This window comes from Acanthochromis polyacanthus, chromosome 21, assembly GCF_021347895.1.
Source record: "Acanthochromis polyacanthus isolate Apoly-LR-REF ecotype Palm Island chromosome 21, KAUST_Apoly_ChrSc, whole genome shotgun sequence".
NCBI lineage: Eukaryota > Metazoa > Chordata > Actinopteri > Pomacentridae > Acanthochromis > Acanthochromis polyacanthus.
In genome coordinates, this window is record NC_067133.1 from 13,303,168 (window position 1) to 13,329,397 (window position 26,230).

Below are 26,230 nucleotides of genomic sequence, written 5' to 3' on the forward strand. Positions count from 1 at the left end.
AAATTGTAATTATTATTATATAAATGACCTATTCAATTCTAATTTGTGATTTTTTTTTAATGTACAAAACTTTTAAATCGACCCAGCTCATCAAAACAGCATCCTGAACTACCTGTTTCACAGTAATTGGACGGAAAAGATTGAAGCTGTTAAGTCGGAATTCTAACAGCTTCATGCATCAGTAGCAGCACCTTTATGAATATGTTTCTGACCCGACACTGTAATGTCTCTGCTCCCTGTCCCACCTACATCCATCACGCCATCATTCAACATCATGATGTGCTCATCGCTTTCTTTAACCTTGTCCCAAACAGCCCGGCCACTGAGCTCCAATCTGTGTGACGAAGAAGACTTTAATGCCGTTGTTCACCTCCTTCCATTTTTCTTTCATCTGTCTGTCTCTGTCTGCTGCACACGGTCATCTCGCCGTCTTTGTCACCCACCAAACGTCCCCCGTCTCATCTTTTCTTTGTCTTTTTTTCCCCCCATCTCTCTCTCACTTAATTTGCACTCAGTCAAAGCGCAAGTCAGTTTGAAAGATAAAGTGTCATGTCGCCCTCCCTCCTGCTCTCGTCTCCTTGCCCGTCCGGAGGGGATTGTGGGGTTTAGGGTTACGGTTGAGGGGGGTTGATTAAATATTAAGTTGTCCTGAGAGTTGACCCTGCTCCTGTGTCCCGCTCTCAACGCATCGCTCTGACTAAACTCACCCCCACCACGTCGGCCTCCATCCCCGAATCCCGTTAACCCCGAAAGTATTGACATGGCCGTTCACAGCACATTACCTGGCAGAGAGCACGGGGCTCTTTTTCATCCATCAGCTTCATTTGCCGAGACAAAAGAGGGATAGAGGGCCCGGCCAAATTTATTGATTGTTGACAGTGGGGCTGTTTAATAGTGCGAGATCTCAAGGTGACACCAAAGTTGAAGACACCTCAGAGAGGCTTGGTTGCAAACTTTCCAAGGAAGAGGGCGGTGATTTTGTCTTTTTCTTTTACCAAGCAGCAGATATTTATGGTCACTGTCATCATTTATCGATTTAATAAGTTGGATGTCTGGAGGATTTGGAGACCAAGCAAGATGTGCAGATGTTGCCTCCAACTTATAACTTATAGAAAATACTAGAATTTTTGTTAATTTTAATTCAAATTGACAGCTATAAATTGTTTAAATTTATATGTAACTCAGCACATAATTATGGCAATTATCTGCAAGTGAAATTATAGCAAATAATATTTTTAATAGCATGAAAAACAATCTAAAGCTTGACTGATTTTTAGCCTCTAGGCAATTCCAGTGTTTAATTAATTAATCTTCCATCTGTATTTCTTTTAGCTAAAATCTGCAGAACAGATTAAAAAATGTATATTATTTGTTTTGTTTTTGCTTTTGTCAAATAATTGTTAATATATTAGTAGATATGTCTGTTACACTAAACGATGAATACCAGAAGTCTTTAGTCATCTATCAGTCGATTTAGACAGTCTCCTGATAATCTGAATGTTGTTTTCACCCACTAAAAACAAATGTCTGTGGAAATGCTGAATCATTTATCATTGCCATCTTAAAAAACAAGGTCAAGATTTTGGCACCAGCTCCTTTAGCACAACAATATCACCTGTCAATAACAGTATCTGGCTTCGAAAGCTTGTGATCATTTTTTAAATTCTGTTACATCCAACAGATATAAGGACTGCACAGCAGCTGGTCTCTACAGTAGCAGAGCCTCAGGGTTCCTTCAGAGAAATTTAGAAAGCAGTGAAAGCAGCGTGATGCAGCAGCTTTCCAGTACAAGAGGATGAAACTCATCTGCATGGCTTTAAGGGTCGGCTGGCCCGCAGTGCTTCTCCAGTCCTGTGCATCCTCTGTTTTAACGTCCATGTTTAGCAGTGCGCTGAAAAGTGCAGTGACCTTCACAGTGACCTCCCAGCCTGCAGTGTGCCTTCAGTGGGATCAGGCTGCAGTTTGCTGCGCCAACATGCCCCTGGGTTTGGCTGACCACGCTCTACCTCTGAAGGAAAAGGCTGAAGTCCCTGCAGATTTTTCATGCCAGGATGCACTCTGTTCTCCTGAGTGTGTCAGCGCTCACTTATCGGACGTATGAAGCTCAGATAGCCGAGTCTCCCAGCAGCTTGTTGCCTGCAGTGAGGACAGAGGAAGGGAAGACGGGGCAAAAACTATGCCCTACGGCGGCGATGCTGCTTCTGTCTGAGAGACCACTTATTTAAAATCAGTCCTTCCTCAACACATTCTCAAGGTTTCACATCTTCACTTTCAGTCCTTTAAGGATTGGCTGAGCCCCTGTCAGAGTTTTGGATCCTGCCTGGAGGGATGTTTAAGCACAGCAGCCTCCCCGGGGAAGGCAGGCAGGAGACTGACAGGCTGACAGATAGACGGGGACTAGACTCTGCTGTGGATGGATGACTGCAGGAGAGAGGACAGGTCCATGATACACCACCGTCTTTGGCCTTCTATTAACCATTAGCTCTTTGTGCCAGTTGCCTTTGACATATTGAACATTCGATTGGGGATGCAGAAAAATTTACACAAAAACTTGCTATGATTTTTTACTTGTGATAACTTAAAGGTAGTGTCTACAGATACGGACCCGTACCCGAGTCTCGTGAGTCAAGAAGCTGCTAACCACTGCAAACTGTTGAAAGGTAAGCAAAGGTTAAGGTTAGGGTTAGTGTTAGGGTTAGGTTTAGGGTCCGTACCTGTAGTACCGATGCTACGGATCCGTACCGCTAGCGTCTACCGGGAGTCACGTGACCAGATCTCGCGTATCTGATTGGCAAATGGCAAGTGCCGTATCCGTAGTCCACAGGCTACGGGTACGGGTCCGTACCTCTAACAACAACCTAACTTAAATGTTCAAATAAATCATAACAATGTCATTAAAAACAAAAAAGCATTTATTTATGGTCAAAAGTTAGCCCTGGCATGGTTGTTGTTTATGCAGTCACTGAAAGACTGTACATATGTCAAAGAACAGCAATTATTATTCAGGGTCAAAATTAATAATGAAATTAATAAACATGGGATCTTTGTGTTGCACAAAATAAAGCAAAAATAAGCAACTCCAGGTGACATTTGGATCCTTTTGGCCAAATAATACATTTTTTCCTGTTGGGAAAGAAGTTTTCAGATACATCCATGAAGTGAAAGTACATAAAAAGAAATAAGAAATAAGCGATTACAAGGACAACAAAATGTACTTAAATTATCAAAGGTAAAAGTACTTGTAAGTAGTAAATAACTGCTTCCAGGTAATACTGATGCATCAGTGCAGCAGTATGTCACAGCCAGAAGTGGTTGAGGTGAGGGTATTTGATTTTCTGTGCACATTTAGTTGAACACTGAATTGCCATTAACATCACGTCATCATCTTGTCAAAGCAACTGTGACGCTCATTAAGTGGACATCTGTTACAACTTCACAGTGTATGGAGGAGGCCCGGTGAACGGCGATTATCTCAGCCAGGGTGACATTACTTTGACAGAGGGCTGTTGGGATGGCTACAGTCCTGGGAGAGGGTGGTAAAATGTGTGGTAAAATGCTGTCAATCTCTGCCTGCTGGAAAACAACGACCCCGTCCAAATGAAAGCTTTGACCTCGGTGCTAATGGCTAACGACAGCGGCGACCTTCGCAGCATCTTGTGTTTCTGAAGCCCTCGCTTCGGCCCACATGAAAGGATACTCTCGGGAGCCCTGTGATTAGCACTGAGGTCACTGTTTTGATTTGGGTCGAGGTCACGATCACAGAGAGCTGCATATCTTCGGTTTCTTGCCCCACGACACCCACATTCATGAGGCAGAGAGTGTTTTTGGGATTGAACACCGCTCACTCCTCCTCCTCTAGTAACCATTACAGTGTATTTTATCATGTTTCCAGGTGATAACATTTGAACAGAAGCTCAGTTTTTGCAGATAATTTTTATTACTCTTGACTGAATCCTTCACTGAAATAGCTGTTATCCAATAAAGTGACATTACAAAGACAAGTCTGTCACTTTTTGGATTTTTGGATTTCTAATAAGAATTTTACTCTAAAATTGTAAGAAATTGAACTTGTTCATCTATTCTACAAGCTGCAAATGTTAGAATTCCCAGCTAATTAGTCTGATATCAGTGCATGAACTTAAAAAGTTGTCAGTTTTCCCTGCTGGTCCCAAAATGGTTCCCTTCAGTCTTTACATTTTGGTGATGGTGTTACATTAATAAATCTATTTTTCTGGGTGTTGGGCAGGTTTGACAAACAGGAAACCTCCTTGGATTAAAAATTTACAGCACAAAGAGTAGAAAACCAACCCAGTTGGCGTTGTCCTGCAACAGTTTACAGACATTTCTTTTATTATAGTGGTCTTTGCGGAACATGTTTTTGGGCAACAGAGGATTTTTCATTGCATAACTGTAAGTGATCACTGGGACATATTGGCAGCAAAGCTGAGCAGCAGCATTGTATCCAGTTCTCCTAACATAACCATGCTTTATTTACATTAGCAAATCGACTGAAATCCCAATGAGGCCAGTTTATTGTATAAATGCACCAAACTGTTCTTTGTAGATGAAGAAAAGTAAAAATGACTGCTTTACCTCAAACTCTAACGATTTTGTTTATACTAGTTGGTGGCTGTTTGCCTTGATATGATTGGCACTTTTCTGTTTACCACCACTGTCACTGGTTGTTTTCCTGTCAGTCGCCAAAATGAGAATTGGCGCATGAGTTTGCTTTCCCCCAGATGGAGTAAATCTCACCTACTTTGATTTTATTCGTCCAGAATGCTGAATATCACTGCTATTTGGTTTCTCTGATCCTTCATGTGTGGCAAAGGAAAAGTAGGCTAAAGAGGAGTATAACATTGCAGTATAGTGCTGATTAATGAGTCATATATTAATTTTCCCAAGGGTTGAGTAACACTGGCTGCAGTTTGGCTTTTCTCTGTACAGCCTGTTGGTGGCTGCAGCGGGCCGGTCGCCCCGCCCGTCGCTGCCATCCTGCCACCATGCGTGCCAACCTGCTCACAGAGACGCAGGGTAGAGCGGATACTGTGTACTGTATTGATTGGCACGGCTGCAGCTCAGGCTCGTGTCCGAGCGCTGGCACTCTTCTGCACTGGCTGACAAACAGCTTAATGAGACTGAACACCCATGCAGGCCCGTGGCTGGACTTCAACAGCAGCTGGTCTTCCTCAACACTGCGATGGCTTCACAAATGCAACCTTTATCCAAATGGTAGCACATCGAAACATTTAGAGGCATGTGAGCAGCGTCGTACTGGATCAGTATGTAGCTTCTCACTTGTGGGCAAAACAAGCCACTAAACTCCACAAGTCAGAATTAAAGACAGTCTCTTGTAGAAATGGATGTGAAATTGTTTTTTGACCAAAACTTCCAAAACATCTGATTAAATCCAAAATTTTGCAGAAAAAAAATACTACAAATGTGACTTGTTGGTTGCACCAGAGAAAACTAAGCTGTGTCCTGTTAGAGGGAATGCTTTGAATCACTAGAATCCAGTCCAGAACACCACCTTCTGACTACACTATGAAGCCTACTCTATTCACTCCAAAGCTTTTAATGGAAACAAAAGTCATATTATTTATTACATTAACTGAAATGCAAAACAAGCAGCAGTCTCCTACAATGTAATGCTTTATTGACCGATCCATCCATCCAGACCTCCTCTCTACACTGACTTCAGCTCTTTATAAACACGACTTCCCCTTTAAGTCAGCATTAGGTTGAAAATAATACATGAGAACTTAATATCCTAGTTGGATGTTTAGTAGCCCCTGTACGCATTTCTTGTATTTTATGCAAGTGTTAAATTGATAGGCACAGACCAGCTTACAGGTCCTTTGTGTTGTTTCTTTGTTAATAAGGCTCCCAAACGACAATTTGTGTTATTTTCATTCGTTTTTCATGGAGGAAAATGAAAGGAGGAACTAATCTGTGCCCTCGGTTTAGTAATTCTTGCTGTGTACTTTATGTTTTGCAGCTCTTCAGTAAGAAGAACGCGACACACAGACATATACTCAGTGCTAAAGTTTATCCACAAATCAGTGTAGCATCGAAATTTAACCGCATTAAATCCAAATGATTCATCATAAGAGCGTAAAGGATGCGCACAAGACGAGACTAATGGCATAAAGGTGCTACGTTATGCTTGAATTTAAGATTTTTCTGTAAACTGCAACTTGTGCCTCACCTTTGTGTAAGTGTTACATAACTTGACGCACATCTGCTGACACACATGTACCGAACATGTGAACATACGTGTGTACAAACACGCACACTGTTCTCTCTACAAAGGCGTCTCTTTGCACCTTCCATCCTTTCCCTCTGCTTTCTCCCTCTCTCTTTCATTGACAGGGTGGAGAGGAAATTAGCATTGGCTCTTAATCAGCCTCCCCCAGCCCTGAATGTGCTGATGTGCAGGACGGGGTCATGCTAATCAGGTGCCTCAGCTCCCAGGCACATTGATTTAATACTACAAACGCTTATTAATCCCCTCCACACCTCCTCCTCCTCCCCCTCTTCCTCAATACCGAGCCCTTGCGCCGTCCTCGTCCCGGCCAAGAGGCTTGTTACCCCACCTCATCAACCTGGCATCAAGCATCCACTAAACATCTCAGGGAAAAAAAGAAAAGAAAAGGGAAAAAAAAAGAAGGTGGAGGGAGCGTTAAAATACACAGTGTGAAAGAATGTGCACAGACAACGGAAATTAGCTTTGGTGGCTAAATTTAAAATTTGCAAGAATGCTCACGCAGCTTTCAGGCCGTATCTGAAAGCTTATGTGTGTTGACAGCACACCTCGCAGGCAAAATGCAATTTGACTTGGACTGATTGGAAAATAAATGCAGGTTTCACTCACTGGCATTTAAAAAGCAGCAGCAGAGCAGGAGCTGAGATGTTCGGATGGGATGTTTCTGAAACCGCTGGGAGTCCTGGTGTTTGTGATTCTGCTAGTTATTGTGTTAACCCTTCACTTCAACTGTCTGGGCATGTAGTGTCAGAATAGATTATTACTTCATTTGATTGCTTTTATCTTTTTTAAAAAAATAAAAGCATCAAAAATTTACTTTCTTCAACTTCTCAGATGTGAATGTTTGGAACAGATTTAGATTTCAATGGAAAGGAACACCAAAAACTGGATGATGTGTCAGAACATCTCAGGATGCAAATGTTGTAAAGGACAAAAAAAAGGTCATATAAAGGATGAGTTCACATTTTTCCAACTGATACTCACATGCCAAGTCAGCTGGGATAGACTCCAGCTCCCTGTGACCCTAGTGAGGATTAAACGGTGTATAGATAATGGATGGATGGATATTATTTATTTTCCCTTATTTCACCAGGAAGTCCCATTGAGATTAGATATATCTTTTACAAGGGAGACCCGGCCAAGGTAGCAGCCGTACACATTTAAAAAGTTATATAGAACATGATACACGAATAAACAATAAACAGCAAAACAATAAAACTGATTGAGAGCTATTCAAGGACAGTGACCTCTCAAGAAAAACACTGACATTCCTCCTAGTGAAGGAAGAATATAGTACACTGAGCCGAGTTTGTCATATCAAAAAAGGGTTTTCCAAGCTTTCAGTATTTTACGAGTCATATTAGAGGATATTTAGACAAAGATGTAATAGCTCCAAGGTCATCAGAAAAATACTTGTCAATAGTTCATGGGTTAAAATGCCTTTTAACATGGAGCAAGCATTGTAAAAAAGGTTATATTTTAACCAAAATCATGATCGTTTCCTAAACCTCATAGTTCAGCTGGCTAAAACTAACCAAACAGAGACTGAAGCTGAAATCAATAATAATGATTAATGACTCAACTTCATCTTAAAATAAGGATCTCACTCCAGACACAAACCCTGCTGTCCTGGGATTTAAATATTTTCCTCCCTTACACTCCAAGTGAACCATTATTTACAAAATTATGCATCAAATCTACCTGCAGGGTTGTACAGATACACCATCTAATAAACCAGTAGTTAGAGTTCTGCACAAAGCAGCTGTCATGGTTTTGTTGGGTTTGTTGCTGTTTTGTTTTTTGGTGTAGTGTGGATCTCCTGCTGTGAGCTTTCTTGTGCTGTTTGATTGCTGCCTCCACCATGATCTGCTTCACCTGAGTCTCGTCAGCCGATCAGAGTGTTTAGATGCTGTTCCCTCTCCCTCTTTCAGTTGTCAGCTCCTCTGTTTTGCTGCCGGTTTGGCTGCTTCTGTTTCATTCATCCATTCAGCCCCTCTTTTGGATTGTGTTCCTTGGATTTGTTTTCTTCATTTATGGACTTTCCCCGAGTTTATTCCTGGACCTATCAGCTGCCTTCTGTTACAGTTTGGCCTCCCTGCTAGTTTCTGTTATCCACCCCACCAGTAAGTGTTATTGAACTAACCTTTTGTTGATTAAACCTGCCTATCTGCTGTGTGTGCTGTGTTTGTGTCCTGCTTTCTGAATTGCACATAACAGTGTTTTCTCATCACCTGTTAATCGGCTTAAAATAATGTAACACGGACAGTCGCTTTAATTCATTCATGCTAGTTTAAAAGAACCTTCTGTGACATATTAAATTCAGCATAATACTATGGATATATTCTCCTTGTAAACTGTTGTGGTTTTTCATTCATTACAACAAGGCATGTTTTGATCAAGTTTTTGCCCCAGATCTGATCAGAGTCATTTAATATTTAGTGTCTGACAATACTGAGTCCAAATCTGATCATTTGTTCAAATTAACCCAATGTATACGCTTGATAACTGAGGGGAAAAAGGCTTTTCTGCATCCAAGTGGCTCCACAAGCTCAAAGACAGCAAAGCTTTATTATTATTATTACTATTATTTACATGCATGTCAGAAAATGTGTTTTAGTTTAACTGTAGTACTTGGCTGTTCCACCAGACAGAGCTTCCCACAATTTAGTACTGTAGTGGCCAGAGGAGGCAGTTCCATGTTGGTGCACTGAAGGAGTTTAGTCAGCAGTGGGCACCATGACAAAGACTTCTGTGAAGCTTAATGTCCTCTAGTTAGAACTACTGTAAGTTATGCAAAAATGATCTGCCATAGCTTGTGCTCTTCCTTACTGGCATCCATGTGAAAGCAGATTTTTACTCCGCCAAGGAACGCAGCAGAGTTATGTGACGATTGATGTACATTTGTCCATCTGTCTGTCTGTGTGCAACATTACTCAAAAACGGATGAACGAATTTGGATGAAATTTTCAAGAACGGTCAGAAATGACACAAGGACCAATGGATTAGATTTTGGCAGTGATGCGGCTTATGGTCTGGGTCCATGGATTTGTTAAAGATTTCCATATCATTCATAGTCACTGTAACCATGACAACAAGTGAACACTACGTCAGCTGCCTGCTGATGATCACATGATTGCGATCCTACTACAAATCCGCTGCTAGGGACTTGTCCGTTGGAAATCATACAATGACTGAGCAGTCTTGGAGTACTGCGCTCTCTATACTAGTTTTGATCTGTAATTAAACAAAATAAGTTTCTGTAAATGAAAAATAGATTGGCCAAAGCCCTGTTTTAATTTTTTTTTACAGTGTATATTACAGCAGAAAAAACCCCCATTATATTTGCATTATAATAGTGCAGATATTTGTGGATTACCTGAACCGGATTCGACTCAAAATGTAAGTCAAACTCTGTTTCTGAATACAACCACCAGATTACAAAGAGCTGAAGTCCACACTTTCCTGTGATACATCAGGGATGTTTGCACAATCACACTGCTGCCAGTTTTGCAGATCTCAGTTTTGCGCTTCACATGATTTCGCTCTGACTCGATACAATGAAACTACTCGCCCGTGGGCCGCTGTAAATGAACCGTAGGAGCTCATTGCTGTGGCCTAATTCCATAGTGTCCACTTATTCTGACTGAACACAGGAAAAATGTGAATTGAACGTGGGGTTAATCGTTTAATGAGGCGATGAGTGACAGAATTAACGAGGAAATTCAACATACAAAATGCCTAATTAAACTAAAAATATACTCAAAATGCATATTATATGCATTGCTTTAGGTGATTTTACATTTTATACCGACAACAAATTTTTTCCCTACATTTTAGGTGACTTAAACTAGCTACACTGTAAAAAAGAGTTTTAAGCAAATTATTTTGGAATAATTTATTGTTACTTTACAAAACTACATATGCCTATACATTTTTTCCAATGCTTTACAGAGTGGAATTAACTATTTATTAAAATTTGATAAGTCACACTTTTCTTGACTGTATTTAAATCTGCAAAAACATCACTACTATTATAGATTTTATTTTTTAATATTTTACAAATTTTTCCTGTTTTGCTTAATTCTGAACAATGTTCATTAAGATCAATGAAAAAAAATATTATTTAAATGTAAATAAACAGACCGAAATTGCACACGATATCCACATTAAAAAAATGCATCAAATCTGCCAAAAACACAGCATTATTTTACTCTTAATTGCCTTTATTTTCATAGTTTTTACAGTTTCTGAATGCAACAGTATTCTGCCATTTTAAAACTATTTCTTCTCTCATTCTTGCTGCCAGATCAAGTCAAGAACTTTATTGGCATACATACTGTACACTCCCACAGAATTGTTTTCTTACAGTGCATGAACACAACATTGATATATTATCACCTGTTTTAAGGTAATATGACAAACCTCATAAACAGCTGGTACAGAACATTATCATTCATATTTGTCATGTTTATGTCCACCTGAGGGATATAAGTCTAATTAACACTCTGTTTGGTTCTGTTATTAGTCCACAATGTTCAAATTTTGTGCACTTTCATAACTATGAGCTGCTCTTTTCACACAAGATATTACTGTTAGCAACCGCTGATGCATAAGTATATTGATTATAGTTGCTGAAATGAATGACTTTATATTTGATACTGGAAATCAGTTGGAATATGTATAGCAAAAACAGTGTTTACATTAGAATCTAGTGTGTGCTTGTAGTTATTAGCCTGTAGTATGGAACTGGGACACACTGGGGGGAATCCAGTGGGCTGCTGAGTGAGGAAAAGAAAGTAGCTTTTGATGTGAAAACAAACAAATCTGCAGCCTGAAGCAGGAAAAAAAACTTTGGCACAATGTTGACGGGAGGAAGAGACGATGCAAAACCCACACATCCCTTATTTAAAACACAAGACAACTATGTGCCGCAGAGTTAGTCCAGAATCTGACGTCCTAACTTCCTAAAGAAAGTACCTGATACAACAGAAGCGAGTGCAGTCATGTCAATATGATTTAATATCAATGTGTAACCTTAAAAACTAACAGTTTGTATTTACATTATTAAAAATACAGGCCCTGTCACTGGAGCTAAATGCAAGAAAAGCCATAATTGTTCCTTCTTTAGAAATTTGTGCGCTTTGTTTTATTATCATGCAGGAATGTTCCTTTTCTGACATTTTTCTGACATTATTCACAGATGAACTCAACTTTGTGTCATTGATCACAGGTGTTTTAACTTTTGCTGCATTGAGTTGCTACTTTTGGACCTGTATTTTCAATATACTCTGTCGAAAACATTTGTTTTTGATAGGTGCAAATAATTGCAAGCTTAGAAATATGCTGTTGTGGAGAGATGATGAAATTTTAAACAAGAAAAGGACTCAGAGCACAGTACTCTGCCAAGGTTGGTAAGTCATTGTATGATTTAAGTATGATTTTATGATTTAAATTTGTGGCAGAAATCACGGCACCATAGAATGTGGTCATTTAATAAAGATGTACCCACAAACAAGGTAGTGTCTACAGATACGGACCCGTACCCGTAGCCTGTGGCCTACGGATACGGCACTTTCCATTTGCCAGACAGATACGGACCCGTACGCGAGTCTCGCGAGTCAAGAAGCTGCTAACCACTGCAAACTGTTGAAAGGTAAGCAAAGGTTAGGGTTAGGCTTAGTGTTAGGGTTAGGTTTAGGTTTAGGGTCCGTACCTGTAGTACCGATGCTACGGGTCCGTACCTCTAGTGTCTACCGGGAGTCACGTGACCAGATCTTGCATAGCTGATTGGCAAATGGAAAGTGCCGTATCCGTAGGCCACAAGCTACGGGTACGGGTCCGTACCTCTAGCAACTACCCACAAACAAAATGACCTTGTGCTGAGCACAGGCGTGTGTTATGCATGTGTACGTTATGTACGGATACCGAATCGCATAACCTAAATATGTAGCGGCGGGAATTGATGGGACTCGGAAACACCTACACAATTTATTCAACTGTTCCTTGTATGATTTCTGATGGATAAGTCCCGATAAGCCCGCAGTGGTGGATTTGTAGTAAAACCACAATCATGTGATCATCAGCAGGCAGCTGACATAGCATTCATTTGTTGTCATAGTAACATTGACGCTGTACCACTATCTCGCAATGATACAGAAATCTGTAACAACTTCATGGATCCAGACTATAAGCCACATAATTGCCAAAATTTAATCAATTGGTCCTTGTGTCATTTCTGACCTTCCCTGAAAATTCATCTAATTCCGTCGGTCTGTTTTTGAGGAATGTTGCTAACAAACAGACAAACGTACGCCGATCGTCGCTTAACTTCACCTCGTTCTTTGGTGGAGTAATAATTGACATTGAAGTGATAGGGTGTACTCTCTGCAGTAAGACACCTGTTAGTAAACTTAGATTAACCAGTTTATTGGCTCATTTCAGGTCTATACTGTGGTACTGAAAAGTTGGCATATCAAAAGAAGCAAAATACTTATAAGTAAAAGTCATATGAAGAGGATAAATCCCCCTGTGACAGTTGTTTTTTCCTGGACTCTCCTCCCCTCACATGGTCTTCCCCTTCTGTATATTACAGTGAATTGATGTTTTTTAGTGGTAGCAGCTTGCATAACTGGGCGTTTTCTTCCCCTGTTTCTTCTCTCTCAGCTGCTTAGCGCCCAGTAGAGCAATGGATGATGGGAGCTCCGACACGGCATGATCTAAAAACCCACTGGCGCTTTAGTGTGCCTCAGCTGGCTTATATAACCCAGTGTAGATGTGCAAACTGCCTCGCTATTGGGAGAGCTGAGGACTGCCGGAGCAGACACACACACAGAGAAGCTACTGATATGTGGCGTTTTTGTTTGTGAGTGTGCGGATGTAAGGATCAGTGTTTGTGTGGCGGAGCGGGGGTGCTCAGCAGAATATAGTCGGATTTGTCTGTTTTTCTGCTCGGCAACCACATCGCCAAACATCTCCCCCCTCCTCCTCCTCCTCACTATGCTGTCTGATGTCGTCACCGGTGTGTCCCCTCGATTTTTGGACTGGCGATCTCCCCCGGTGATGTCACTTCCGCCGGGGCCTTCACCTGAAGTGACATCATTTCATGTTGCATAACTATCCCCCCTCTCCCGCGCCTGCATGCGAGAGCAGAGGCAGCTTCTCTCCGTCTCTGGCCACCCAGAGGCGCCGTGAAACTCCTCATTATGGAAATACCAGGTGTGTCCATGGAAAGGAAAATGTGCAGTTTCAAAAAAATACATCAGCGGGGTTTAACACGGAGACGTTACGTCCTCCGTGACCTCACCGTGCACCCAAGATAAAGCAGTTTAAACGCCGTGCAGTCGGTGCTGTACGACTCCTGACATGCAACACTCCGGGTGTGAGGAGAAGCAGCGAGAGAGACAGCGATCGAGAGCAGCCTGACCTATATAAGAAGGAGGCTGAAATATTTATGGATGTGAGTGTCCTAATTGGCAAGCCACTGGGAGCACTGCGGCCTTCTCCTCCAGTCACAGCCGGCGAAGAGGTTAACGCGCACTCAAAAAGCACTCGGCGGTGGTCCGAGGGCCAGAGCGCGGCCTCGACCCCGCGACTGTCATCCCCAGCCTGAGAGACGGCTCGTTATGAGTCTGATCCTGCCTTCGCCGTCGCTCCAGCTTTGTTAGATTCATTACCAGAGCTGTTATCATAACCGTTCTCCGTGGCACATACGGACGGGAACAACCGCTCAGAGCGCTAAGTCAAACACAGTCTAATTGGCTGGGCCTAATCTCCAGCACTGGCACGCACAGCTCGGCTCTCTGAGAGGCCTCCATTACTGCAGATGTAGGCGAGGAGACGGACACTTTCTGACTTGTAGTTTCAGATCAGAGCGGGGCAAAGCAGGATGGAGGAGAACGGGGTCGACTGGGAATCAGGAGGTTGGTGTGTTTATGCAGAACGATAGAGTTGGGGTTGAAACTGGCAGCTGATGTGGTTTATCATCAGATATATTGAAGAAAATACATTCTATAATCAGCTTTGGCCAACTGAAACGCTGAAGAGATTAAATGAAATCTTATGTATTAGCCACTTTATTTGCTACGTTAAATGGGAACACCACTGATTTTAAGCCAATGTACAAGTACAGTTTTACAATAAAAGTAAAAACAATGTAAAGACCAGGAGCTAAAGTCTGACACACTGAGTTCTTTCGACCTTAAGTCTTTTGATTTGATAAGATGATGTCACACAGAGCAGACTGAACAGCATCCATAGTTTCAGAGCAAAATCTCTTCTTTTTTGGAGTAAGAACTGCTGAAATCTTGCTATGTGTCCTAAAAAGTCATCTCAGTTGTTTGTTTCTTGCTATTTTTCCTTCAGCGTGTTTATATTGCTGCCGTTTGGTGCACGTATAAGTTCTGCAAACTAAGGCTGCAATTTCATATTATTAATCTGTTTATTATTTCCTTGTTTAATCTGCTAATTGTTTATTTAGAAGAGCTAAGATGATGTCCTGAAAGTCTCAAACCAATTAATGAAATAATATAATGGCTGACAGCAAATTAATTTATTTGCCATTCCAGACCTAAAGGCAAACTTTCAAAGTTCATATTATACACCAAATACACTGTTATTTACCCGCCTGAAAGCCCTTATTTAAGGTCCAGGCTTTTCTTCTGTTATCTACAGCATCATGTACCACATTTACGTAACAGCTGACCAGCAGCTACTTTGATCCTCAAACGCAGAATGAGCAGCTTTCTCACAGTTTTCCACCATTTCTATGCTACAGCCCCTTACTATTGTAATGTACAGCTCTAAACCTGTAAACGTGCACAACATGGGCTGTTTTAAAAGTCACTGGAGTTTCTTCTCATCAAGTGTCAAATTCTGTATCTACAAAGCCGGGTCATCCAGTGACCCAGCGGTCACTACAACATCTGAGGTTGGATTCCAGGCCTTAGAAACATGTAAACACAACTCTGGTGCTACTGAGGTCATTATTCTCCTCTAAGTCTGTGTATGGCACTGTTCGAACTTGTGAAGAATCAGAGCATCACTTAGATTAGAAACTGCAGTGTGATTGCAGAATTTCCAACAAGAAAAGCACTCAGAGAGCGCAGTATGCCGCTTAGGCTGCTCAGTTGTATAATTTCAGATGGATAAATCCCGATAAGTCCATTTTTAGTAGGATTGCAATCATGTGATCGTCAGCAGGCAGCTGACATAGTGTTCACTTGTCGTAGTTACAGTGACATCGTGCCTCACAATGATACAGAAATCTTTAACTAATCTGTGAATCCAGACTATAAGCCGCATCACTGCCAAAATCTAATCAGTTGGTCCTTGCGTCATTTCTGACCTTCCCCGAGAATTTCATCCAAATTTGTTGGTCCGTTTTTGAGTAATGTTGCAAACAGACAGATTAACAGACGGAAGGGCAAACGTACGACAATCATCACATAATTCTGCCGTGTTTCTTGGGGGAGTAATAATAATCCCTTGCACTTCTTGTTACTGAAGAAAAGCAAGCACATTACTGAGCTACAGTTTGCTAACAGCAGGCGAGGAGCGATGACTAAGTTACTGTGTCCATATACACTTTGAAATATGGATATGAGGAGAGCAGCCAAAGCTTTTCCACTGCTGCCCAAGAATGTTTCTTTCTGAAAGCTGTCTTAACAGATTGCCTTAACTGAATCAAAAGGAAAATCCTTCCAAAATGAAAATTAAATGAAAAGCTGCTAAAGTAACAGGAGATTTGCAGAATTAGTGTGAATAAAATCACATTTATACAGTCATTTCTGTCTTATTGTAAGTTACACAACAGGGGAGCAGAGCTGTAACCATAGAAACAGCTTGCATCTGTTGTTACACCGTGATGGTGACCATAGAAATGGCTGTAACCGTAGCAACATTAACAACTGAAGGTAAGTATTCAGAGGCAGGAGTATGTATAATTAAGAGCGATGCTGGATAAAGCCTTTCATGTCTTAAGTGTCAGTTCTTCACCATATCGCATCTCAGACACATTAATTGGAGTATTGACCAGACCATAGTAACGGTGCATCAAGACCTCAGAGGTATTGTTGTGATTTTTAGGATTAGCAGGCAAATGAGTTCGACAAGCATCTCTGTCTTGCTTGCACAAAGGAAAAGGGAGCAGAAATCAATGGGCTGTGTTTACAGGGTACACAGCCGACTGTAACACTGCACGTTATGTTACACACAGCCAAGCAGTAAAAACAGACGAACTGCCTGGCAGGACTCAGCCTGGCCGGCCTCAGAGCGGCAGCACTGGCAGCACCGGGCCAAGAGCAGCTACTGGCACTGAGCTCCAGTCTGAGCGAAAAGTGGGACAAATCTAAAAAAGACATCTGAGAAGGAGTTTCTTTTTCCCTCTGTGGTCACTTCTAAGACAAACAGCGTTTCTCTATTAGAAAATCAAAAAGGATTATACTCACGTAAGAAGTACTCGGATGGGTCTGCTTCATAATCTGTCTCCTCTGGAAAGTGGTCTATCTGTTTACACATCCCTTTGAAGTTTCCTGCAGGGAAAACAGAACAGAGAACTCAGTCAGCTGATCTGTAACTGTTGATCTTTTCACAGCTGGAATGATCAGTCGATTAGTTAATTAGCTGCCAGAGCATGATTCTGATAATTGATGAAGTCGAGCAAAAATGGCCAAACTTATCCTGTTGGTGAATTTCTCAAGTTTCCATTTAATATTCACCGTATATTAGATTTAACCCTCGTGTTGTCCTGCGGGTCAAAACTGACCTGTTTTGAAGTTTGAAAATGTGGTGAGAAAAAAATATTTTCACAGTAAAACTTCTGATGTTCACATTCTCAACATTTTTGGGAAATTTTTGAACATTTTTTGGTGGAGAAATGAAATGTTAAAAATGTTTCTTAAGAACATTAACAAAAAAGCAACCAAAAGCCAGCGAAATTCGCTGGATTTTGGTTGCTTTTTTCTTTATGTGAATGTCCCTAAAGAAAGTCTTATAAAGTTTACTGATAAATGTGTATGTAATCACTTTAGATCTTTTTAGGATTTTTTGGAAGATTTTTACTCATTTTTTGAAAATATAAGAATTTTCTTGCCAAATTTGGGGGACTTATTTTAAAATAAAACTTAAGGAAACTTTTAAGGAATTATTGGAATTTTCGTCCTGAAAGTTTTGCAAATTTTCAGAAATTTGGGGATTTTTTTTTTTTTCAGAGAAAGTAACTATTTTTTGGTGCCCATAAATGAAGACACCAGGAGGGTTAAAACTCAGTAAACATAATGGTCACAAAAGGAGGATGACAAAATTTGTAAAACCACTGACACAACAGTTTAAACTCTGGGTCAGACATGTTGTGTAACAGATACCCACATCAAAAAAGGTGTTTTTGATTTGCAAATTGCATCATTTCAAATTGTGATCATTGACTTGAAATCCACTGATTGTTCATTTCAACATGCTCAGATGCAGAAAAATCTCTCAGGGTTTCTCACCATTGCCACAGCAGAGGAACCCTTTAAGTTCAAAAGTTCAAGGTTGTTATAACCAAGTAAAGTAGTATTTATATCTTTTTTTTTTTAGCATTTAATCCCAAATATGCAAATTACACAGGTATAATTGCAACTTAAATGACACTACAGGGTCTTTAACCGCAGTGTTTGGTCTTGTTGTAACACCATTCACAATCCTTTTTTGTCAACTTGATTTAGCTATTTTATCTAGTCTTGACACTATTTTATCTTGTTTTGTTGCATGTTTGCGATCTTATTTGTTGTATTCGTTTTCTAGTTTGACTTTTTTTTTTTTGACTGTAAAGCACTTTATAACTTTGTTTTTGAAAGGCTCTATATAAAAAAAGCTGTTATTTTTTCATATTTTTCTTACTGACATCACTCAACTTGGTTGCAGCTCTGCACAGTTCAGCAATGCTGCATTTCCTCTGCTGGTCAGCACAGACGGAGTCAGACCAGCTCGTATCTGTGGACTCTGGTTCTGTTCAGGAAGCCGAGCTGAGCATCAGGCCTCTCTGGCAGCAGTGGGCGGCTTGTAAACACGAGCGGCGCAGCTGCTGCGACCTGGAGCTGCTCCAAGTGCTGTGCACAGGGGAAGCTCATCTCCTAATGCTGCTTCATTTGGACGACACCTCGCCGTCCACATCCTCTGTCCATCCAGGAGGCGGCGTCTCTCCTCCCTCCCCCTCTGCTGTCTCCCCTGTCTGCTCCTTTCCGAGTGGAGTTTTGGCATTGATGAGGTCACTGAAGGTGGCGTGGAGGGGGAGGCGCCCATTAGGCGGCCATTACTGCGACCTGCTGCTGCAGCGGGCAGGCAGATGCCGGAGCATTTGATTGGACCAGATTAGCGTTTCATTAACTTCTTCATCTCCTCTCCCTCCAGTGTCCCTCTAATTAGGTGAACAGGTGTTGGTTACCATGGCGCCAGGTGTTGCCGAGGTGGTTTTGGCAACGAGGTATGATGGACACAGCGGGGGAGGGGGGCGGTTGTTACTTTGTGAACATCACGATGAGAGGGGGACCCCCGGTGATGGCCGCTCAGAAAATAGAGCCATCAAAGCGTCCTCAATCTGCCCCCCACCTGCGGACAGCGTTCATGGATGGCACCGTCTGTCACGAGGCTCGGATGGGGAAATGTTTGCTTTGATTAACTCACGGTCACTTGTCAAGTTTCTATCCAAATGTAATGCGAATTTAAACTGAAAACTAGCAAAGGTTAATGAGAATTGTGTGAAATTTGAAGTGATAAGTCAATTATAGGAGTTGGACACGATAGCAGCATCAATATGACTGATGAAACCTTAAAAATTAAATATCCGTATTGGCCTAAAATGAACATTGACAGGCTAAAAGTTTAAATTTTTGCTCAAAAATGTCACGTAACTAGCTGTAAATTGAAGAATCTTATGTATGTTTTGCCCATTGGACAGTTGTATAACGTATTTTCTCCATAGGCATCATAAGACTAGAGCATATTTCTGATACCTTCTGATGGTAGAAGATATGTATCAGCATCTGCAATTGGTCAAAATAAGTTGGAAGATAATTAAAAACTCAACATGATGCATCTATATCAAACAAGTTGCAGTTGTGGGTGCTAACAAAACCAATAAACCACCACAGAAACTGAAGCCACAATGAGATGACGCTATTAAATATCGCTAACCACACCTCAAGAGATGGAAAACACCGGATGGATTTTGTACCTGTTTTGAAAGGACAAATATTTTTCCTGCATCATACTCTTACTTTAATGGAAGATGAGGATCCATCAAAACGTCATTAAAGATGCAGTTTAATTCCACAGGAAATGTGATGGCCGCACTTGAAGCCACACAACTGTACAAAAAAACATGCATTAATACACTTTTCTTAGTCTTTTTTTGACAGCTGTATTGCACAAAAATGAATATTTAAATCTTGCACCCAATCACCACCTTTAATCTGTCGAATATGAAAACCTACCTGGCAATAAAACTATTTCTGAGATTAGCTAGTATATATAGTGTGTCCCCTTTTGCTCTTAGTTTGTTGGATTAGTTATGTTGATTTGTTACGTTTATAAACCCACAATGTTAGTGCTTGTTTTTGTGAATGAATTTATCCAATTTTTTTAGGTAAAACCGACCCCTTAAAATTACAGAAAAGGAGGTTGGAAAAACACACTTTTCAGGACAAGCGTGTAAACTTTTGCACAAATGTTTCCACTAATCCTCCTCAGGCTAAATCCACTCTCAATTCGCTCCTTTCTCCTACTGTCTCAGATTTGGACCACAATCAAAAAAAACATTGATTTTCATCAACAGGTTCTGCGGAAATTAGGACAATAGAGGCAGAAAGAGATAAAGACAGAGAAAAGGCAGGGACGGAGACAATGTAATGGAAAACGAAGGGAGAGATAAATATAGGCCGGGCAGGTAACGGAGAGGTTTTGAAGGACGGAGAGGGAAGATGCAGTGGGAGGTGGAATACATCAAGTTTGAGTGTCACAGTAATTGCTGAGCCATGAAAAAGCCCTCCAGAGTTAAACGGACCTGCACCGTTTTTAAACTTGGTGCTCTGATATGTAAAGTTCTGCAGGTTTTTCCAATCAGCTGTTCACTAATGCTAACCGAAGCTCAAAGCCTGTAATCCTTGGAAGCTTTGGTGGCTAACTGTGGGAGTAACCCCACCGCCTCCTACAGCTACTCCCCCAGGCTGCTGCTGCTGGAAATAATATGTTCCTCCTCAACTTGCTCGCTTAAATAAGCTTTAAATAAGTTGCATTTCTAGGCGTGGAGAGGAGGGAGAGGAGAGCGAGCCTCCTCTCAGAGCATATTTCACCGAAAGACGACTTGTGTTTACATACGACTACATTACACACTCCCAGTGGAGCTGTCTGAGCAAACTAGCAGCAGCAGCAGCAACCCACAGAGCACCATGTGTGTGTCTTAACAGCGTTATCAAGTGGGTGTAAGATTTGGTTTTGCAGCTGGCCGCCCCATCCACAGTTGTGCGATTTGTAATACCAGCTGTGGAGAGTGGCCTATTGGGGGAACCACTTCAATTAGCGTGCTGAAAGATTTATGTGACACTTAACCGCTCCAAACAGTCCTTTTCTTGTAAGACATGTAAACTCGGCAGGCTGGTAAATGTTTTATAATGGCATTTTCATTTCAGAGAGCTCCCCACGTGAGGGTGAACGTCGGGCCGCGGCGTGGAGAGATCCGTGTGGCTATTAAGAGCCTCGGCGGCTGAACGGAGAGGTGCTACCCAACGCTCAGGTGTGCAGCAGGTCAAAACGCTCAGAGAGAAACACCTGTAAGCACCGAGGAGCTGCACAGTACGGTGCATTAGTAAAAGGCTCACAAAGAGTCGTCTTTTCTTGTGCCATTTTCTCTGACTGATGCAAGAGATGACGCAGGAAGAGACTGTTAAAAGATGCCAATTAGAAAAGTGAAACTGTAATCAGACACCATGCAAACTAAATCACCTTCTTCAGCACCTGCACCTCCTCTCATCACATCGATAAACCTCCTCTTTGAGCTTCCTCTTTTCCTGCATCTTTCTCCCTGTAAATGCAACATTTCTTCTCCGCATACGTCCAAACTACCTCAAGTTCATCAGCATTTTATTTTGTCCTCAAACTGAACTGTCCCTCTACAAAATTACATACAACTAAACTGCAAATACACTACCAGTCAAAAGTCTGAACACACCTTCTCATTCAATGGTTTTTATTTTGTTATTTCATACATGGTAGATTATGATTGAAGACATGCAAACTATAAAAGAATACATCTGGAATTATGCTGTAAACAAAAAAAGTGTTATTCTTCAGTATTAGCATAATCTGCAATGTAGAAAATAATACATATAAATAAAAAGCATGGAATGAGAAGAGCATGTAATTTCATTTTGAAATAATTGTAATTGATTGATCTGCGAGTTTGAAAAAGAAGTAGGAGGAAGGACAGTTGGTTCAGAGGTCAGACTTCCACCCAGAAGACCAGAGTTCATGTCGTGTGATAGGCAAGAGACCATAAGTCTCTTCATCTGTTCTGTTTACTCTCAGCTTTGTGGTTCGTTTTAAGCACCAGAATTAAGTGGCTATTACACTTTGTCAGACACTTTACAAGTTTGAAGCTTGCTTATGTTTCGGCACCGAAACTACTTACGTTGGATTTGGAAAAATATCCTGGTTTGGGTTGAAATACAACTGTTTCACTACATCTTTGAAGCTGCTCCTCCATTTTCTGGGATAGCACAGCTAACATTTAATTAATTGTCTGAAAAGCAGCAGCAATGAATCAGTAAAATCAAGAGCAAAGATATGTTGACTATAAATATATTTGTAATATGTTCCATTTAAAGAGGTCAAATCCTTAAAGCTGCTGTCCGGAGTTTCCGTTTGTTTTCAATTTATGTATCATTTTTTAACAAAGCTTAAATGTGTTAGTCTAGTTCGATACTATAATATAAAGTTAGTATAACGCGATATGAAAATTTATTCCTGAGCTCCGCCTTCCTCTCATAGACCCCCATGTTATTCCAAAAAGCGCCGGTTGCTGCCGACCAATCAAGTTCGAGCTTCAGCTTTGTCATGCTGTCAATCAACGGTTACGCGCACAGCAAGCAAGCCCATGCAGAGGTGGGCGAGCTACGCACTACGCAACTGCGCGCACATTTGTTTTGCTTGTGGAGGAGAGAGCATCAGGGATCAGCAACTTCCAGAAAAGTTACCAATCCCACGGCTTGTCAGGCCAAGAGACTGCAGGACGTTTTTTGGCTCGGGGTGCTCGCGTCGCTCCCCGACCACGGCCTCCATAGCCCGCCTGACGGCTTCGTTTAGATGCCCGACCTCTGGAGGAAGATGTTGGGGCGTCTGGGACATACTCTTCGTCAGAGGAGTCATGCAATTCTGAACTCTAGATAGAAATAAATAAACAATGTAACACATATACACGCGTAAATGCACTAAGTTTGATAAACAACGTCATCGAGAGGGATACACGAGTGTAATCACATATTGAAACTTTACTAGTTCGTCCTAGCAGATTCATGTTATTTTGGTATTAGGACAAGTTAGACTCAATACAGAATTCTAACGTAATTCCTTTATTATTTACTAAATGTACTAAATGCAGAAGAGGGGAAAACAGCAAAACAGGCGAGATGCTGCAGCACTCCGGGCACTTCTCTCATGTACTGCGCGCGTGCACAAATAAAGGGACGAAATCAGAGGGTGGGACCAACAGCGTTTTGGGAGACGCTGCGATTCAAACTCCGGACAGCAACTTTAAACAGTAGACACTAAATAAAGCAAAGAGGAGTAAATCCTCCGTACATGTGACTCAGCAGGGATAACATTACATAAGAAAAGGCAATTTATAGGAGAATAAATATTTGATAGAAATAGCATTTCTGCATTACATCCTTTTATATTTTGTGCTTTGTGACATTTGAACCATAAATCTGTGTAGAAAAGCCACAATTTACTGCATAAAAACTCCCTACAATGCAGGAAATGAAGGATTTGACGGTGGGGAAGGACACCAAGACCTTCAGCTTAATGACAAAAGTTTCATTAGATAATTGATAATTAAATTGCTAAAGACGGCAGATTTTTTTTTTTCTTTTTGTAATCAGAATGTTTGAGAGAATTTCAACAAATGTAACAAAATGCTTGTGGGATACTTTGCATACTGCGGCTTTAATTCTCAACAAATAAACATCAGGACATGAGGGATGAAGTAACAGGGTGAAAAATGCTTTTCAGCATCAAAGACTCCAACTCATTTGCTTATTTGTGCTTCCCTTAATCACTGTTTCATTCTCAGTGGGCTTTAAATAGCCTCATCGAGAGCATGCTGAAAGCCAGTCGGTAGCCGCAACCCGCTCAGCCTGACTGACCGCTATAAATCAGCTGGTCATAATTTGCTGCCATTAGAGGAGCGAGTGGGTTATCTGAGATCTCCTGCTGGAACTGAACCATCGCCAACCTCCCCCCGAACCCTGATCCGGGGTCAGCTGAGGGTATTCAGGGAGAGCTGCTGCTGCTGGTTTATCCAGACTTACTCAATCAGCCCAGTCACCGCCAGCCACTGTGCCCCCCTATAGTGGGAATGAGCTATGGGCTAACCCTGGTGCCCCCCACATCCCCTCCTGTCCTCTGCAGCCATAAAGCACTTCATTACCACAGAGCCTGGAGAGACAGTGAAGCGCTCAAGAGTGGAGAGCAGAAGAGAGGAGGTTGTTGTGGCGAAGAGAAAGGGGGGTAGATTTATAGTCACCCTCCGCAGCTCGGCTCTGGGTCTGGTCCTGAGGGAGCCGGGTTTATCCGGTCAGGCCCAACCAGGAGCAGCTATTCCTGTCGCCGTGCCACTTCTTATTCATGTTTTTACAAAGGAAGCTCCCCCGGCTGATGCTCACATATAGGCGCAGGGTCCTGGAGCTGCTCCAGAGCTCTGCTTCATGTGGAAGTGGTCCAAGGTTTAAGTGTTGACTGGTTAAAGGAGCTCTGAGATGCAGCTGAGGAGGCTTGTTCTAATGCTGTTGATACCACGAGCGCAACCTCCAGCTCCTGGTTGTTAGAAGGCGACAGAAAAGCAAACCCCCATTTTTCATCTTGCCATTTTTCTCTGAGCAGAAACGACTATTTTCTGGCCCGCGGCTGAGGAATTTCTGCAAGTTGCTCCTCCTCAAAGCTCAGTTAATCTCTATTTTTGCCACATACGAAAGCCAGACAGGACAGGGAGACTGATGCACATAATATTTATCCTCATTTTCCTGTCTAAATGTATTGATTTGATATCGATAAGGCTGTCTCTTTCTGAGATAATGTCGTGGTTTCACCCGGAGGAGTGAGTGAGCGTTAAACCCTACGTATCACAGCTGCTAGAACCAGTGCATCTGTTCAATGATGCACAGAGGTGGATTTAACCACCTCTGTAGTGGTTAAATCCACTACAGAGGTGCATCAGAAATTACATGCGATATATGAGCCGCTTATTATTGGTGTCAATCAAGACCAATATTGAGTGAATGTCTTAACTGCATAATGAAATCTGCTTTTTTTTGTTTGCTCTGTTCTTTTCTGAACTCCTTCAACATCATGTGACTTGCAAATTTCTTGCACCTTACACATTATATGAGCAACGGTGACTGCATAAGGAGGCTGAAAGTGGCATAAATGCAGAGAAATCCACCCAAGAGACTGAGGTATGAGGTTTCATGACTTCTGTTTATGACACTTGGATAGATTCTGGACATGATGACGGTTTTGGTTAAAATACACCAGTGCAAACAATAAACATAAAGGTATGGTTGTTTTCCCCTAAATAAACCTAAGGATCTCACAGTTTTACAGCCTTTTTGTGAAAATAATCTGTTTTCTTGTGTTGTATCAATGCAGCTCATAAACATTTTCTTGTGAGATCAGGCAGTTGAGTTGCATTTCTGGAGTTTAAGGTGTCATAGAGACTGAAAGGTAGTGTATTCTTATCCTCTGCTGCTTTTTGACTTTGGCCGTTCCTTTTATCTGTCCCCAAACTTTATGGAATGGAAACCCTAAATTGTTAGAGCTTACATGAGCAGTACTTCCACATAATTGTCATGGTAATTAGGTGTAAAATTTTGAAATGTCACCAAAAGAACTCTATAAATGAGAAGCAAATTAGTCCTGTTTCCATTAACTGCATTGGTGTGGATAGACTGGTCATGCTGGTGCTTGTAGAGGAAGCTGGAAGCAAAACCAAGTCAAGATATAAGCTTGTCTGTACTCACACGACACATTGACGTAACTATGAAGGACTGTGGGTCAGAATGGCCTGAATAAACCAAAATATTGTCTGCAAACTACAAAATCCCACTAGATGTGGTAGGACATCCTGGTATTTCTGGTATACTGCATTTGACACACTATGTATTGGAGCATATTCTTTTTTTTTTTGCTTATTTCACACTATGGTAGCTGCTGAATATCCTACCAAAGAAGAAGAAACAAACAAAACTGTGTCTATTTACAAGAGAAAAATGGAGAGAAGTTTTCAGTTGGAGAATTTTTTGAAATTATTCTGAAAATCTTTTTTGAATATCCTTAAGAGGTGAGGACAGTGAAAGAAAGAACTGATCAGTCGAGTGTTCAGCGTTTTCTATGTCAGAATTTCATATTAAAAAAACTGCTTCTATGTACTATACATATGTACAACTGGTTTTCAAAAAAAAAAAAACCTCTAACGAGAGCGGAAACATTTTCTTGTATTTTTCCATTTCCATCAACCATTTATAATGGGATGCTTTAAAATGCACATAAAAATGTTATAGGAACACACTTCCTGTCACCTTTTGCCTCACACATGATTTCCTGAATTAGCACTGAACTTTAACTTTATGTAGAAATAATTCAAAACTAATCAGAAAACTTTCACACAAGTTTCTGCACCAGATGAAGCAGTTGTCAGAACAAATCAGTTGTAACGTG

The 26,230-nt window shown here is 41.3% G+C and overlaps 1 protein-coding gene across 1 annotated transcript in view; it reads right to left on the reverse strand.

Moving 5' to 3' along the window:
• cacng2a (calcium channel, voltage-dependent, gamma subunit 2a) overlaps positions 1–26,230 on the reverse strand; it is an 84,883-nt gene that overhangs the window by 10,121 nt on the left and 48,532 nt on the right. Inside the window, exon 2 of the mRNA XM_022194652.2 lies at positions 16,711–16,794. Within this exon, the coding sequence (XP_022050344.1) occupies positions 16,711–16,794 (84 nt within the window). The remainder of the gene's footprint in view (positions 1–16,710; positions 16,795–26,230) is intronic.